This window comes from Taurulus bubalis, assembly GCF_910589615.1.
Source record: "Taurulus bubalis genome assembly, chromosome: 6".
NCBI lineage: Eukaryota > Metazoa > Chordata > Actinopteri > Perciformes > Cottidae > Taurulus > Taurulus bubalis.
This window is the reverse complement of record NC_136594.1, coordinates 5127617-5145363: the sequence shown is the minus strand read 5'-3', so window position 1 is coordinate 5145363 and position 17747 is coordinate 5127617. Positions and strand designations below refer to the sequence as shown.

Below are 17747 nucleotides of genomic sequence, written 5' to 3'. Positions count from 1 at the left end.
TGACTGTTTTGTTCCAGTTTGACACAATCATTTAAAAGTGTATGAATGTGCTCGTCTCTTGTGGTTTTTAGCAGGAAAAACAAAGAAGGTTTGAGACGGTGGCGACGCTTGTTTATTGTTTGTTTGTGATAAAATCACCAAAGTGAAGTCACAAATGGTTACCGCGTAGATCACAATAGAGGCGGACTCCGGTTTCGTGTGCAGCTGAGTCTTATGAGCTTCTCTGCCCTTTAGCTCCGTAGAGGTGGTGTGGGTAAAGGGCTCCATCCAGTGGAAGAAGAGCAGAACTACACCAGCGGATATGTCGGTTCTCTGCCTCAAACTTTAAAATGATGGAGCTCAAACATGTGCTAACCACAGCTGGTGAATGGGGTCTTTTCATGACGTTTTTATTACTTTTTATTGTCCTAAAAAAATGGTATAGAAATGTCCCACAACTTTCTTTATTTTTTAAGTTAGTTCTGGTTTAGTTTTTTCAGGTCAGGCTAAATGATTTTGGTGGTTGGTATCTCACAGACCACGCGGTCAACTCATTTTATAAATGTAAAACACTTGTTTTCATACAAATGGGAACAAATAACTGTTTAGCAGAGCTCAGCTTAAATGGTCGTCGAAACTGAAAACATGTTTGCCATTTTTATTTTGAGTAATTAAGATACTAACCAGTTACACAACAGCTTAATAATGGAACAAATTACACATCAAATAATATAACATATTCTGTAAGTATAAAAAAATATATTTTATACTTAACATAATTTTAAGATTTATCAGTTTACTTGAAATGACACAAATGAATGAGAGACAATAGTTTGATTAAAAGAATAAACATAGATGCCTGCTTATATTTTGAGTGTCTTTCTTTTATGAACACATGAATATAACACATTTCCATGACTTTTCCAACACTTTGGGGATTTTATTTTTTTCAAGGACTTTCCCAGGCCTGGAAATAACCATTTTAAAATTCCATGAATTTTCCAGGTTTTCCATGACCGTAAGAACCCTGTGAATATGTGAGCGCTGACAGCATCTCTTTTTTTTGTGACGCCGCAGGGCTCTGCTATGAGTACGTGTGAGCAGACAGAGGAGGGAGTCCTCTCTAAACCCACTGAGGAACTCGACAGCCCCACCAAAGCTCAGAGGTGAGATGAGGATCTCTAAATGTCCGTGGCTCTTCTCCATGTCAGGGCTCAGCACACACATCACTCCACCGACATTATTCACAGAGCTCCGTGTGTGTTGTGTTGTGTTGAAGTCCAGAGCAGCGGCGGAGACCAGACTCTCCCGGACCTGAAGCCAGCTGTGTGTCCAACAAGTCCATGGAACCACGTCTGGCGTTTCCTACAGAGACACAGTGAGTCCGCCAGCAGGGAACGTTCCCATGACATCACGTTGTGTCCTCCTGTCATCTCCAAGGTGCAACATCCGGTGCTGCAAAGTGAAACCAATGCAGTTGTGGCCACAAAACAAACAGCAGTTCCTCAAATGGCCACTTGAGGCTGGCGCCAAAGGCCAGTCGATCCTCGGAGACCCGCCGTTGTTAAAATATCCAACTTTACAGCAGAAATAAACATGTTTACAACCTGGTAAAACAAACACACAAAATGAATGACAACTGTACCGGGGGTGAGTTTGTATATAACTCACCCGTCTAAATCATATTAAGGCTTAAAGTTGGGCATAGTTGTGGGCGTGGCTGCTCTCGGGGTTGCTCGCCGCTAGCCGGCTCCTCTGCTGCGTCACCAGGGGTCAACTCTGCTCCACCTCTCGGCCCATGTTTTTAGATTAGAAGCTCAGGCTTCAATCAGTCAGCCATGAACATGTATAGCTAAAGGTTTGAGTGTTGGTGTTTCTGTTGTGTTTCTGTCAGTGTCCCTAAGGGGCCAGACTCCGCCTTACCAGACGATGTGTCCATCAAAGGGAACAAGTCCATGATCAATCCCCTTGCCTTCGGAGATGATCAGGACTCTGCTGAAGACTGGTAAGTGGAAGTTAAACCAGATGAGTTTGTTATTCTGCAGCTCTCCTCTCACATTCAAGAGGGCGGATTTAAAAGAAGAAGAAGTTTGAAAGTAGTTTGAACTTTGACGCTAGTGTCATCGCATCCTGCGGCTATTGATATTATTCCCTGTAGACTTTGTGATTTGCATATTGTTTTGAAAATATCACCAATAGTTTCACGTGAAATATTGCTTATTTGTGCTGATTGTAATTGAACATCAAATCTTAAGACCACCTGGAAGTATATAAGTATATATATTATAGTATATAAGTTTATACTGTGTGGGAAAATATATATAAACTCCAATGTATAAACTCCAATGTGATGACATTTCAAAATCTCCTTTAGTGACCATGTTATCTTTTTCATAAATAAAATAATGTTTCTTTCCCAAGGCTTTCTATCTATCAGCACCAGATTTACTACAAAGACACAGACCAGTTTTCCAGAAAATTCAGATGTACAACATGGTTGAAACTTAAAGAATTGTGTAACAAATTAGATGCTATATCACTAATGAGATTGAGCAGCATCTTAGATTATTCTAAAGGTGTCATTGGTTTCACCTATTTTATGACATCTCCCCAAAAGCAAACAATTTTTTTTGCAGTTTCCAGCAAGTTCCCAGTGTGCAGTCCGTCAAGCTTCATCCAAAGGATTTGGACTCCATATTTAGGGTGTGTAAATGTCCAACAACAACTTTTGACCTCAACTCAACAAATACAATAAACCCTTTTCTTCTTTTCCAGACTCTTGAGGAAAACATTGCCGCCTACGTGAAGAGCGAGCTGAAAACGTTCCAAAATATGCTGAGCCTTGGTTACCCAGAATGCCTAAAGAGTGAGGATGAGGAGGTGTTGGATGGTGAAGAGGAAAAGAAGAGGCGGAGCAACCGAGAGGCTTGTCTGAAGATCACACTGCACTTCCTAAAGAGAATGAAGCAGGAGGAGCTGGCTGACTGTCTGCAGAGCCGTAAGGGGATTTTTCCACACTCTACTTTCCTCACATTAACATGAACATCCACTGACTGATCTCATTTATTGTGCATTCATCCAGGAACTGTTGCTGCAGTTTGTCAACGTCGACTCAAATCCAACCTGCAGAACAAGTTTCAGTGTGTGTTTGAGGGCATCGCAAAAGCAGGAAATCCAACTCTTCTGAATCAGATGTACACGGAGCTCTACATCACAGAGGGAGGGGCCTCTGGGGTCAACGACGAACACGAGGTCAGACAGATTGAAACGGCATCCAGGAAACCAGACAGACCGGAAAGAACCATCAAGTGCGAAGACATCTTTAAACCCGTACCTGGAAGACGCCGCCGAGTCAGAACAATGATGACAAAGGGAGTGGCTGGAATTGGGAAAACAGTCTCGACACAGAAGTTCTCTCTGGACTGGGCTGAAGGCAAAGCCAACAACAACATACATCTCACGCTTCCATTCACATTCAGAGAGCTGAATGTGCTGAAGGAGAAAAAGTACAGCTTGGTGGAACTTGTCCATCACTTCTTTAGTGAAACCAAAGAAGCAGAGCTCTGCCAGTTTGAGGAATTCCCGGTCGTCTTCATCTTTGACGGTCTGGACGAGTGTCGGCATCCTCTAGACTTCCAGAACAACGAGATCCTGACTGATGTTACGCAGTCCGCCTCAGTGGATGTGCTGCTGACGAGCCTCATCAGGGGGCAACTGCTTCCCGATGCTAGCCTCTGGATAACCACACGACCTGCGGCAGCCGATCTGATCCCCCCCCAGTGGGTGGACATGGTGACTGAGGTCAGAGGGTTCACTGACCCACAGAAGGAAGACTACTTCGGGAAGAGATTCGGAGATCCGGAGCAGTCCAACGAAATCATCTCCCACATCAAGACATCACGAAGCATCCACATCATGTGCCACATCCCCGTCTTCTGCTGGATCACTGCTACAGTTCTGGAGGATGTGTTGAAGACCAGAGAAGGAGGAGAGCTGCCCAAGACCCTGACTGAGATGTACACCCACTTCCTGGTGGTTCAGACCAAACTGAAGTACATCAAGTATGATGGAGGAGCTGAGACGGATCCACACTGGAGTCCGGATAACAGGGAGATGATTGTGTCTCTGGGAAAACTGGCGTTTGAGCAGCTGCAGAAAGGCAACCTGATCTTCTATGAATCCGACCTGACAGAGTGTGGCATCGATATCAGAGCGGCCTCAGTGTACTCCGGAGTGTTCACACAGATCTTTAAAGAGGAGAGTGGACTGTACCAGGACTCAGTGTTCTGTTTCGTCCATCTGAGTGTTCAGGAGTTTCTGGCGGCTCTTCATGTCCATCTGACATTCATCAACTCTGGTGTCAATCTGCTGTCAGAAGAAGAAACCATCTCTTGGTGGTGGTGGTTTCTAGGCAGAAACAAACCTGAACCAACACATCTCTACCAGAGTGCTGTGGACATGGCCTTGAAGAGTCCAAATGGACACCTGGACTTGTTCCTCCGCTTCCTTCTGGGTCTTTCTCTGCAGACCAATCAGATCCTCCTACGAGGTCTGATGACACAGGCGGGAAGAAGCTCAGCAACCGATCAGGAAACAGTCGAGTACATCAAGAAGAAGATTAGTGAGAATCTGTCTCCAGAGAGAAGCATCAATCTGTTCCACTGTCTGAATGAACTGAATGATCGTTCTCTAGTGGAGGAGATCCAACAGTACCTGAGTTCAGGAAGTCTCTCCATAGATAAACTGTCTCCTGCTCAGTGGTCAGCTCTTGGCTTCATCTTACTGTCATCAGAGAACGAACTGGACGTGTTTGACCTGAAGAAATATTCTGCTTCAGAGGATGTTCTTCTGAGGCTGCTGCCTTTGGCCAAATCCTCCAACAAAGCTCTGTAAGTGTAAATGTGACGGCTAAATGTGTCAAAATGTTCTCAACTAATGAGTGTATTTGTCAACAGATAGTTGCAACATTTAGCCAATTGATTAGTTGATCAGTTAAACAATCTATTAGATTCTTTCTTCAATTTTATTGTACCTTCACAGATTTAAGGCATCCATGAAATAAATACAAATTCTGCCATATTACAGCTAGTTCATTTATGAATTTGTCATTGGGATAACAGAGAAATGACCACACTTTTCGCAGTGATATACACAATAAAAATACACAAATTGTTCCAAAGATGGTCTCTTTACTCCAGATCCTTATGCTTAATTGTTCGACTTGTGTAAAGGCAACCATATACATGTGATGTGTTTTTCATATAAGATGCTCTGCCACAAACTCATTTTCAGGCTGAGTGGCTGTAATCTGTCAGAGAGAAGCTGTGAAGCTCTGTCATCACTTCTCAGCTCCCAGTCTTCTAGTCTGAAGGAGCTGGACCTGAGTAACAACGACTTGCAGGATGCAGGAGTGAAGCTGCTCTCTGCTGGTCTGGAGAGTCCTCACTGCACACTGGAGAAGCTCGGGTCAGTTCTTTTTTGCTAAACAGATGAGCATTTAAATATTGTTTGACGTAGAAGTTAATTTGCATGTAACAGAGACTCATCAGCAGGATCTATTAAAAGCTGCCATATCAATGTTCCTTAAATTGTCCTCGGATCGTTGAAGCGCCTTTCACCATTCTAATTGGATTCGACTAATTCTTTCTTTAGCAGCAGCAGGCCGCTGTTTTCATCAACAAGCTCTGATGAACCCACTGTCTATTACCAGCCAGAAGCAAACAGTGGACAGACAAAATTAAAGAAATATAATTCTGTGTCGGTCTCTCCAGGCTGTCGGGCTGTCTGATCACAGACGAAGGCTTTACCTCTCTGGCCTCAGCTCTGAGATCCAACCCCTCCCACCTGAGCGAGCTGGACCTGAGCTACAACCATCCAGGAGACTCAGGAGTCAAGCTGCTGTCTGCTGGAGTGAAGGATCCACTCTGGAGACTGGAAACACTCAGGTATGAACCGACAACAAGGGCTCCCTGTCACACTGACGAGCTCAGGACTGCTGGTTCCCAGTCTTTACCAGCAGCACCGCTGATAGCAGTGAAGACAGTAACTGAGAGTTCCTGTCCCCAGTAAGATCAGACCAGGATCATTTATTGATACCTATGACACATATTCTTTTTGACTAATTCTCAAGTGTTTACAAACCATTACCTGTTCTGAATCAAGGGTCTAATGGTGGAGGGTCTCAGGTGCTGTAAATATTAAAAAATCCTTCTATGCACATTTTATATTGGCTGTATACATGTAATTGACTTGACTTAATAGTTTTCATTCCAAGATAAAAACGTATATACGTTGACCACTGACTTGAATCTTTTTTTATTACCTTTTTGTTTTGTTCCCCTTTTTGTCTGACCGTTGTTATTTTATCATTGTTTTATTTTGATGTAAAGTTAAATTAAGTTTCAAATCTGAAGTTCATTGATGAGGAAGCTTCTGAAGGCTCATTCTGACTTTGTTTCTTCCTCCAGAGTGGAACACAGTGGAGAGCAGTGGCTGAGACCTGGTCTGAAGAAGTGTAAGTGTGTGTTTACTTTGATTCATGAAAACAAGGCACACTTTATATCAAACGCTCGTGTATCTGCATTCACTTCTCAGTGTGAAAGAAGATCCAAAAAGATGAGTTATTGTGATTTGGTCTATTTGTTTGATCGGTTAATAAAGCAACAAATAAGGAGTGTTAGATGATAACCTGTATTGTCTCCATCAGATGCCTGTGAACTCACACTGGACACACACACAGCAAACAGACACCTCAAACTGTCTGACAACAACCAGACGGTGACACATGGGAGAGAGGAGCAGTTGTGTTCTGATCGGCCAGAGAGGTTTGACTTCTGGTATCAGGTGATGTGTACAAAGGGTCTGACTGGTCGCTGTTACTGGGAGATCGAGTGGAATAGAAGGATTGATATAGCAGTGACTTACAGAGGAATCGAGAGGAAAGGAAAAATCAATGCCTGCCGGTTTGGAGGGAATAATCAGTCCTGGTGTCTTTTTTGCTCCGATGTTGACGGTTACTCCGTCAGTCACAATGAAATTAGTACAGACCTCCATCACTACTCCTCCTCCACGGTATCCAACAGAGTAGGAGTGTATGTGGACTGGCCTGCTGGCACTCTGTCCTTCTACAGAGTCTCCGCCGACACACTGATCCACCTCCACACCTTCAGCACCACATTCACTGAGCCTCTTTATCCCGGGTTTGGTTTCTGGCTGCCTGGTACCTCAGTGTCTCTGTGTTCACTGAAGGAGGGAGAGTCTCCTCCTGTGCTCACATAGCACTCACACAGCGACTGTGTCTCAGTGGTTAGCAGGTCCGTCTTTCAATCAGAGGATTGGTGGTTCGAGCCCTGGCTCCGCTAGTCCATGTCAATGTGTCCTTGAGCAAGACACTTAACCCCGAATTGCTCTCTGTTTCTGTGTCTACGGTGTATAAATGTGTATAAGTCGCTTTGGATAAAAGCGTCAGCTAATTGAAATATTGCCAAGTTTTTGTTCAAATCAAAGAGCTGCATTATTCTTTTGTATTTGTTTTTATCAGATTAGACGGAACGGATACCTCGCCGGCTGATATTAAGGGCAAGTAGCTTGAGGGTGGTTACCTGTACGCTGCAATGCTTCATTTTATATTTCCTCTAGCGCAGGGAACACTGGACCGGTGGACCAAAGGAATCCTTACTTGAGTTGTACAGCAGCGAGTTTGTCACTGTACTCACTTTCTGTGTGTCATAAATAAAGGAGCCGTCTCATGAATTCTCCTTCACATCGTTCCTTGACTTCAAGACGTTTTCCATGGAGGTCACAGAAAGGTGGTTAGGATTTTTTTTTCTTTGGACCGTTTGACTGCGTAAAGCACCAAATGCAGTTTGGCAAAATGGTTTATTGTTTCTTGAAAGGATGTTATATCGTGTCGGTTGTGATTTTGTTGTATTGTTGTACTTGGGCTGTGCCTCTTCTATATTAGACCTATAACACACCAATAATATATCTAAATGAAAGGATTTTTTACTTTGATACTGATATTTTTATTTTTTGCATATAAATGTATTTCCCACGTTTTATTTTCACTTTAAACCATGACATGAGACAGGACTCTATGATGTATGTACTGTATTTTATCAGATCCACGTCTGCTTTATTCTCTGAGAAGACTATCTTTCAATATAATAAAACTCTTTTTAAATATGATTGACATTGTGGCCCGATTGATTTATTCTTCATCTGATTGAATATCCCCAAAAATATTTGAGCAACTATAACAATATTAACCTTTCAAATCAGACAGGTTTCTGCTCCGTCTGCTGTCTCTTTAGTGGTGATGTTACTGTCGAGCTGCGATTACACAATCATGACTCATGTGTTGCTTAAATGTGCTTAAATCTGACTTGCAAAACTAACCACAGCAATGTATTTTGCCTTTTGTGCATGTCCAACTTGTTGGGCAATGACTACTTTAAAACAGAAGCTGATACAACATTGGAAGCTACATTACACTGTGTTGAGCTTAGTAACTACTAGATCATGGCCAGGATTTAAGGTTGTCCCAGTAGTTTCTATAAATGCAGAACAGTCAAGAGAATTGAACTTTAAAAATACACAACATGGTCACAGGATTGTGTACCCGAGCCTTATGTTTAAAATGAATGCAAGACACCGATAATGTATGATTAACATAACGGCGCATCAAATGTTTTATCTTTCACATGAAATACTACTATGTTATTAAAACACTAACACACATTAGTTAAGTACAGATTAAAAGGCAAAGAGACCAAAAACTGAAATATTTTAGATCAAAAATATGTTTCATGTTTCTGACCGTACCACTCACAATGACTTTTGGGTCAACAAACGTTGGCAATCTGGGAACGTTAAAAACAACATACAATGCTGCTGTTTTGATGTAGTAACACACAATGTTGTGTTGATGGAGTAACACACAATGTTGCGTAGATATTAACAGGAACTCGCATAAAAAAGAGGAACCTGAAAAAGCTGAAGTTAAAACCCAAGCCTGACTGTATTTCCTCATTCTTCATTTCCTTTCAACGTTCTTGACCTAATTAAGCAGCCAGACTGCGGAATGACTTTAATGTTGTCAACATGCTCTAACATTATAACCTTCAGGTAAGAGATGTGTTTTTCGTTTATGCATCAGCTATGTAGATAAGCTCACGGTCTCTTTTAGCTCCTTCCACGTGACTGTGAACTGGTCTCTGTCCGACACTGAAGCCTTTCAGATACTTGCCGTTTATTTAGTGTTGGAGAGTAACAGGACTGCTGCAGCTGCTCCAGTAGAGAAAGACAAATGTTTTGAGCAGTTTGTTGTGTCTCGGAGTCGGTCGGTGGCTTTGGTCCAAACTGAAATATCTCAACAACTAGTGGATGGTTTCTCATACAGACATTCATGTTCCCTTCAGGGTGAATCTTATTGACTGTGGGGATTCTATGACTTCCACCTATTGTCATCAGAAAGTTGTCCTCAAGCTTAAAGTAATAATTGCTCTGATTTTCATTTAAATAAGTGTCTGTCAAGTCCCTATCTCCCGCCGAAAGGTATAACACAGTGGGAGTACATGGCCACCCGTTGAACTGAAGCGCACTGATAAGCCGATCAGCTGTTAAAACTAAACAGCAGGCGTAGGTACCAAATCCAGGGTCCGCCACTGCACAATGGTGATTTAGCCTGTGGCCTACTTCCATTTGCTGTATTATGAACTGTGTGTGTGTATGTGCCGATATTCCCGGGAAGTCCAGACACTGTATCTCCGGAAAGTGAGATCCAAAAATGCAATTTCTGCTTATCGCCATTGGTGCCGCCAGAGAGAACAAAACAGAACTCTTCGAGCTTGTAACTTTAAAGTTCAAGGTTTCATGACAATGTTATGTTTCTTGTACAGTAGTGTTTGGTGTCATGCTGCTAGCATGGCTAAAAACAAAAGCATGGCCTTCAGTTCAAGCACTAAGCTGAAACAACGGGAAATGTGACAGACTCCAGCTCCTTGTGTGTGTGGGTTTCATTTATCAACTTCTTGCTTTAACATTTACAGTTTTCATTTAATGGTGCTTTAACTCAAAGTTGTCTCTCTTCAACTACAAGAAGTGTAAACAGTGTGCTTTTTCAAAATTACATTGAGTCCAGCCCACAGAACAGCAGCAAGAGCTCTAACTGGCCCGACTGGCTCCTGTGTCGGCCGATCAGAACTCCTGCTGCTGCTCTGATGCGTTAGTGGTCCAGTTTTCCTTCAGGCTGACAAAACTGCTTGATTTTTAGCAGGAAGCCACAATGACGCCAGAGGACCTTTTTAACACTCTGGAGGATTTAAGAGACGAAGAATTTAAGGACTTCAACTGGTATCTGCAGCAGCCTGACATACTGGAAGGCTACCAACCTGTCAAAGTGTCCAAGCTGGAGAACGCAGAAAGGCGGGACACAGTGGATCTGATGCTGAAAACCTTTACACTTCCGGGAGCTCTGAAGGTGACCAAGAAGGTTTTGGAGAAGATAAACAGGAATGATCTCGTGCAGAGTCTGTCAGACGCCAGCTCAGGACCAGAAGGTCAGTCACACTTTGTTCATTTGTTTTTTTCTTGCAAAATGAGTGGGCAACAAAATACTTGTAAAGAAACATTCTATACAAAGTACAGAAGCTCATTGTTTTCATCAAAGAAAATAAGTGGAAGCCTGATCTCGTACAAATCACACTCCAACAAATAAGCTATCCAAGACAACATTACATTACCTTTAGTAAAAACATGTAATACAATTAACAAGCACTGATTAACTTGATGATACATAATAAGAAATAAGTCAAATTGATAACATTAGACATAACCTCTCTCACACAGCGTTGGTGGATGTCAATGATGTTGGAGAGACTTTAGAGAATAAAGGAACTTCCTGCTCTAAAATTGAAGGTAAAGCTGCTGTATTTTCTGGTCTGGAAGCCCTGAGGGACAAAGTGTAGTAGACGTTGACGTGCAGCAGATCTTGAAAAGATTACGGATCACAACGTCTCTAAATACTAGAATACTTTCCACAGACAACTTGCTCCGCCTTTAACTATAAACTCAGTTTGACTGTTCTTTAGTTTCTCTTCAGAAACATACCTTTAACAAATCAAAAAGCATGCATTAACTGAAAGGGGCATCTGTAAACATGCAGCCTTATGTTTTTGTTCTATTTATGTCACACAGAAGGGATTGTTCCAGTACCAGAGTCACGACACATCTCATATTACCAACACTTGCTTCAATCACACCTCCGGGATAAGTTCATGTGTGCCCAAGAGGGATGGGCCCAGAAGAAGGATGAGCAGCGTCTCGATGATATCTACACAGAGCTGTACATCACAGCCGGGGGTGACGTACACATCAACATACAGCATGAGGTCAGGCAGATTGAGGCGGTGGTGGTGAAGCCAGCAGGAACAGAAAAAACAATTAAACCTTGTGATATGTTCCAACAACCCTCTGGAAGATATAAACCCATGAGAACAGTGCTGACGAATGGAATTGCAGGAATTGGCAAAACTTTTCTTGTGCGCAAGTTTGTGTTGGACTGGGCTGAAGGAAGAGCCAATCAAGATGTCCATCTCATTTTCCCCTTGACCTTCCGCCAGCTGAATTCATGGAAGGAAGAAAAGATGTGTTTGTCAGAGCTCATTCATGAATGTATCACAGAGGCCAGAGATATCAAGGAAGAAGCTCTTAATCACATCTTTACAACTCTGCAGTCATCAGGAAACACCAACTACGACAAGAGTGAATTCAAACTTCTGTTTGTTTTGGATGGACTTGATGAGAGCCGTCTTCATCTGGACTGCTCTACCAGTGAAAATCAGGCCGTCAACATTGACGTGACAGCGTCCACCTCAATGGATGTGATGATGACGAACCTCATCAAGAAGAAACTGCTTCCCTCTGCTCGCCTCTGGATAACCACACGACCTGCCGCAGCCAATCAGATTAATTCAGATTTAGTTGACATGGTGACGGAGGTCAGAGGATTCACTGACCCACAGAAGGAAGAGTACTTCAGGAAGAGGTTCAGAGATGAGGAGCAGTCCAGCAGAATCATCTCCCACATCAAGGCATCACAAAGCCTCCACATCATGTGCCACATCCCAGTCTTCTGCTGGATCACGGCTACAGTTCTGGAGGATGTGATAAAGACCAGAAAGGGAGGAGAGCTGCCCAAGACCCTGACTGAGATGTACGCAGAATTCCTGGTGTTTCAGATTCATCAGACAAACAAGAAGTATGACAAAAAAAAGTGCATTCAGTGCATTAAGTCTTTAGCAAAACTGGCTTTCCACCAACTGGAAGAGGGAAACCTGATCTTCTACGAGAAAGATCTCAAAGAGAGTGGCATTGATGTGAGTGGAGCCTCGGTGTGCTCAGGAGTGTTCACAGAGATCTTCAAAGAGGAACGTGGGAGGAAGAATGAAGACAAGATGTTTAGCTTTGTCCATCTGAGTGTTCAGGAGTTTTTGGCAGCTTTTCATGTGGAGAGGGCAGTCATTAACAAACACAAGAACGTGATGAGTGAGCCAGGGCATAAAAGTGGTGAACAAATGCAAATGCTTTTCAGCAAAACTTCTATGACTGAGGTCCACATGTTTGCTATTGACAAGGCCTTGAAGAGTCCAAATGGACACCTGGACCTGTTCCTCAGATTCCTCCTGGGTCTTTCTCTGCAGAACAATCAGACTGGTCTACGTGGCCTACTGAAAAAGACGAAAAGCTCAGAGGCCGATCAGGAAACAGTCAAGTACATCAAGAGAAAGATCAGTGAGAATCTGTCTCCAGAGAGAAGCATCAATCTGTTCCACTGTCTGAATGAACTGAATGATCGTTCTCTAGTGGAGGATATCCAACAGTACCTGAATTCAGGAAGTCTCTCCACAGATATACTGTCACCTGCTCAGTGGTCAGCTCTGGTCTTTATCTCACTGTCATCAGGAAATGATTTAACTGTGTTTGACCTGAGAAAATATTCTGCTTCAGAGAAGGCTTTTCTGAGGCTGTTGCCAGTCGTCAAAGCATCCAACAAAGCTCTGTAAGTGCACAGATAAGTGCAGATACTAACTGTGACACATGTGTAGGATTGTTCTCCACAACGTGAAGTCTTAATAAACTCCAATGTTTCGTCAACAACTTTATTAGTTGATCAATTGAATTCTGTCAAATTGTTTCTTGAGATGACTGAATGAAAATTACAAATTTCTCACATACTAGGTCATAGAGACAGTGTCATGTTTGTCTTAATTTCTTACTCTTCTTCAGGCTGAGTAGCTGTAATCTGTCAGAGAGAAGCTGTGAAGCTCTGTCGTTACTTCTCAGCTCCCAATCCGCTCTGAGAGAGCTGGACCTGAGTAACAACAACCTGAAGGATTCAGGAGTGAAGCTGCTCTTTGCTGGACTGGAGAGTCCTCACTGTAGACTGGAGACTCTCAGGTCAGATCACGTTGGGCTGCTTTTGGGTAACGCTGCATTCTAAATTGCAGAAATTCCAGGTGAACACACAATAGTAATATGGAAACGTGAAGGTTCTACTCCACATACATTGAGAATGGCTTTTAGTTAAGTAGTACACCTCGTGTCCAATATATTTCCATATCATGGACTCTGAATCTTTGATTTAGAAACAACAATATGGAAAACCCATTTAGACAGAAAATCCTCATACATTCTGTCATAAGTTCTCATCATAACACTGTTTCCCCATTGGTGAAACAATTGTTTGCTGGTAACTGTAACAGATGCATATTGCTTTGTTTTTTGACTGTCTTTTTGATGGACATATGTGTGCATTTTACATCATAACATCAATCCAAAAATGTAGTTATAAATGCATTGAATATATCTTGGATGTTAAAGCAAAAACTAATGCAAATATTTTACATTTTTCAGATTGAGTCAATCTAAGCTCACAAAGAATTGCTGTCAGGAGCTCTCATCACTCCTCAGCACACAGTCCTCCCTTCTGAGAGAGCTGGACCTGACCAACAACTACCTGCAGGATTCAGGAGTGAAGCTGCTCTCTGCTGGACTGGAGAGTCATCACTGTACACTGGAGACTCTCAGGTCAGATCATACCGTGGTGCTTTTGTGTCACACCTTGTTTTCCAAGTTTACAGGGTTTTAAAATTAAGCAGCAGGACATTTTTTGAATGTCAGTTTGTGATGGAGTTCATAACCAACTCAAATGTTTTTGTATTAGTATAAGTAATACGCTTACTATTTATAGCTGATAAAGTCTGCAAACAAGAGTAACTCACTGCAACCGACAAAAAACACGCTTGCCAACTAAGGTTTCACAGAGATGATGTCAGGATTTCACATCAGTTCTCAGCTCCCAGTTCTTTAGTCCGAGTGAGCTGGACTTATAGACGCGAGATCCTCCATTACCAATTATTAACTCACCAGGGAACATTCTAAAATTGAGAAGCTTTTTATTTTTTTACATTCTAGACATTAGAAACAGTGGCAGTGCTTGTCTTCATCACAAACTCTCCTTCAGGCTGAGTGGCTGTAATCTGACAGAGAGAAGCTGTCAAACTCTGACCTCAGTCCTCAGTTCCCAGTCTTCTCGTCTGAGAGAGCTGGACCTGAGTAACAACGACCTGGGGGATTCAGGATTGAAGCTGCTCTCTGCTGGACTGGATAGTCCACACTGCACACTGGAGACTATCAGGTCAGATGTCACTATGATGCTTTTGTGTATCAATGTTCTTTGGGCTGTTTTTTTATTATATGCCTGTTGCTGAAACAACTTTATTTTTCATTAAAATCAAAATAATAATCATGACTATTCATATAGTTTGCATGTGTGCATCTTGACCACGTTCAGATCATTATATATTTGCGTTTTGAATCATGAATAAATTCTAACAAGATTAGGAGCATTTTTATTACCTCTTTGAGGCGCTAATCATGGCGACTGCTAAGCCGGTGACTTTCAGCTAATGGTGCTCCACTACAAATTACAGCAAAACTGACGACAGAGCCAAACAGTGTTTACCTGCGAGGTAACCGGAGGTGGTGCTACGCTTCTGTGACGTTAACCGCCGTATGAGTGCAGTGCAGTCTAGTAGCTATAGTGCATGTGACCGATTCAATTCCAAAATTGAAACTGTCTTGTGTCCAGACATAAATTACTGAGACACTAAATTGAAACATAGAACATATGATCTACTAATTTAGGTTGAGCCAAACCAGACTTACAAAGACCTGCTGTCAGGGGTTCTCACCAGTCCTCAGCTCCCAGTCCTCTAGTCTGAGAGACCTGGACCTGAGTAACAACGACCTGGAGGATTCCGGAGTGGAGCTGCTCTCTGCTGGACTGGAGAATCTACACTGCACACTGGAAACTCTCAGGTCAGCATACATCTTTTGTTGAACAGATGACCATGTACTGTAGATACTACTGGACATACACGTTGTGTGCACTGTGTGTACCAGGAAACACTGCGGTAACAAGTCTTTGCAAGACAATTTCTAGACCTAGAAAATAAACAGTTGTATACTTTAATTATGCAGCAAATTCATTCAACAAATCCGAATGTTAACTGATTCTGTTCATCATTGGTTCTGATGACACACAGGAATGGTGAGGAAGTCTAACACTGACCTAATTATAATCAGTCAATTCACACTAAAAAGGAAAAGGACACCCATTGATACACAAAAATACATTGTGTGTGTGTGTGTGTGTGTGTGTGTGTGTGTGTGTGTGTGTGTGTGTGTGTGTGTGTGTGTCGGGCTGTCCAGGCTGTCGGGCTGTCTGATCACAGAGGAAGGCTTTACCTGTCTGGCCTCAGCTCTGAGATCCAACCCCTCCCACCTGAGAGAGCTGGACCTGAGCTACAACCATCCAGGAGACACAGGAGTGAAGCTGCTGTCTGCTGAAGTGGAGGATCCACTCTGGAGACTGGACACTCTTAGGTATGAACAAAACAGCCCACATACTTTCTCTGTCACACTGACGAGCTCAGGACCTTCGGTTCACAGTCTTTACCAGCAGCACCGCTGATAACAGTGAAGACAGTTGAAGCTTAGAAGCTTTTCTCAGGACGTAGCTTCTACAGCATTCTGAATGAGTTGCAGATATCTGACTGAGCGCCTGTCCGACATCTGTGCTTTGTCTCTTCCTCCAGAGTGGAACATGGTGGAGAGCAGTGGCTGAGACCTGGTCTGAGGAAGTGTAAGTGTATTTACTTTGATTCATGAAAACAAGGCAGCACATGTTTAAATAAAACGTCCGTCTATCTGCATTCAATTCTCAGTGTGAAAGAAGATCCAAAAAGATGATTTAATTGTCAATCTGTTTATGAAGCAACAGATGAACCCATCAGGTGTGTTGGATGATAAACTGTATTGTCTTGTTCTCTCCATCAGATGCCTGTGAACTCACACTGGACACAAACACAGCAAACGTAAACGTCAAACTGTCTGACAACAACCGGAAGGCGACAGCAGTGACGGAGGAGCAGCCGTATCCTGATCACCCAGAGAGGTTTAACTACTGGCCTCAGCTGATGTGTAGAAATGGTCTGACTGGCCGCTGTTACTGGGAGGTTGAGTGGAGAGGAAGGGTTTACATATCAGTGACTTCCAGAGGAATCAAAAGAAGAGGAAACAGAGCTTACTGCAGGTTTGGAAAGAACGATCACTCCTGGAGTCTGTCGTGTTCTGACGTTGAAGGTTATTCTGTCTGGCACAACAAGAAAAGTACACATCTCCCCTCCTCCTCCTCCTCCTCCTCCTCCTCCATGGTACCCAACAGAGTAGGAGTGTATGTGGACTGGCCTGCTGGCACTCTGTCCTTCTACAGAGTCTCCTCCGACACACTGATCCACCTCCACACCTTCAGCACCACATTCACTGAGCCTCTTTACCCCGGGTTTGGGTTTGGGCTTGGGCTATTCTCATATAGTCCCTCAGTGTCGCTGTGCTCACTGTAAGAGGGGGAGTCTCCTCTTGTGTGTAGAGAAATGCTCAACACACACACACACACACACACACACACACACACACACACACACTTTTTTAAAGTCATGTTTGCTGAAGATTACAAGACACATACCTGCAAACTCATAAGGGGTGAAAAAGGTGACAGCGGGGGGAGGGGGCGGCGAACGTCACTTGTCGAGAAACTGACAAACTATGATCATTATGGTTTTTTAACCTCTTCTTTTGTCAATACCTAAGTATACAAATATATAAGTATATATATATATATATATATATATATATATATATATATATATATATATGTATGTATATATATATACATATATATACATATATATATATATATATATATATATATATATACATATATATATATATATATATTTATAAATATATATATATAGGTGTCGGTAGGTAGAACTGCAGTGCCAATCTCAGACACGCTGGGCGGCCAGTTGACCCCCAAAAACAAAAACTCTTCAGATCTACACGATTCACGTGGATGACATATTTTCATTTCAAAACGGCGATTTTCGCTGAAAGGTGACAAGTTTGCAGGTATGCATTCTAGTTCAGACTCTCTTCACTTCTTCTGCATCAGGAAGGAAGTCGAGAAAAATCTGAACACTCAGACTGGCATCAGAGCAACAGCCGATGTTCACACAATCCAAAGGGCCATCACGATGTATTTACGGGACCTGAATAACTTGCTGGAGGAATACAAGACTCACATGACTGCTACTATCTCTTTTTCTACTAATTGTTTTATTAATAGGGGTTGCTCATGTTAC

At 42.6% G+C, this 17747-nt stretch overlaps 1 protein-coding gene across 1 annotated transcript in view; it reads left to right on the top strand.

The window, feature by feature from the left end:
* LOC306738113 (uncharacterized protein) overlaps positions 1–16946 on the top strand; it is a gene marked incomplete at both ends in the record, with an annotated part of 31139 nt that extends 14193 nt beyond the window's left edge. The window contains 18 exons of the mRNA XM_079219942.1: positions 235–303; positions 1057–1145; positions 1259–1357; positions 1874–1984; positions 2616–2682; positions 2755–2977; positions 3062–4868; positions 5272–5445; positions 5751–5924; positions 6447–6493; positions 6686–7245; positions 10256–10538; positions 11176–13039; positions 13267–13437; positions 14504–14677; positions 15754–15927; positions 16140–16186; positions 16381–16946. Of these exons, the coding sequence (XP_079076068.1) occupies positions 235–303; positions 1057–1145; positions 1259–1357; positions 1874–1984; positions 2616–2682; positions 2755–2977; positions 3062–4868; positions 5272–5445; positions 5751–5924; positions 6447–6493; positions 6686–7245; positions 10256–10538; positions 11176–13039; positions 13267–13437; positions 14504–14677; positions 15754–15927; positions 16140–16186; positions 16381–16946 (6699 nt within the window). The remainder of the gene's footprint in view (positions 1–234; positions 304–1056; positions 1146–1258; positions 1358–1873; positions 1985–2615; positions 2683–2754; positions 2978–3061; positions 4869–5271; positions 5446–5750; positions 5925–6446; positions 6494–6685; positions 7246–10255; positions 10539–11175; positions 13040–13266; positions 13438–14503; positions 14678–15753; positions 15928–16139; positions 16187–16380) is intronic.
* Positions 16947–17747: the final 801 nt, after the last annotated feature.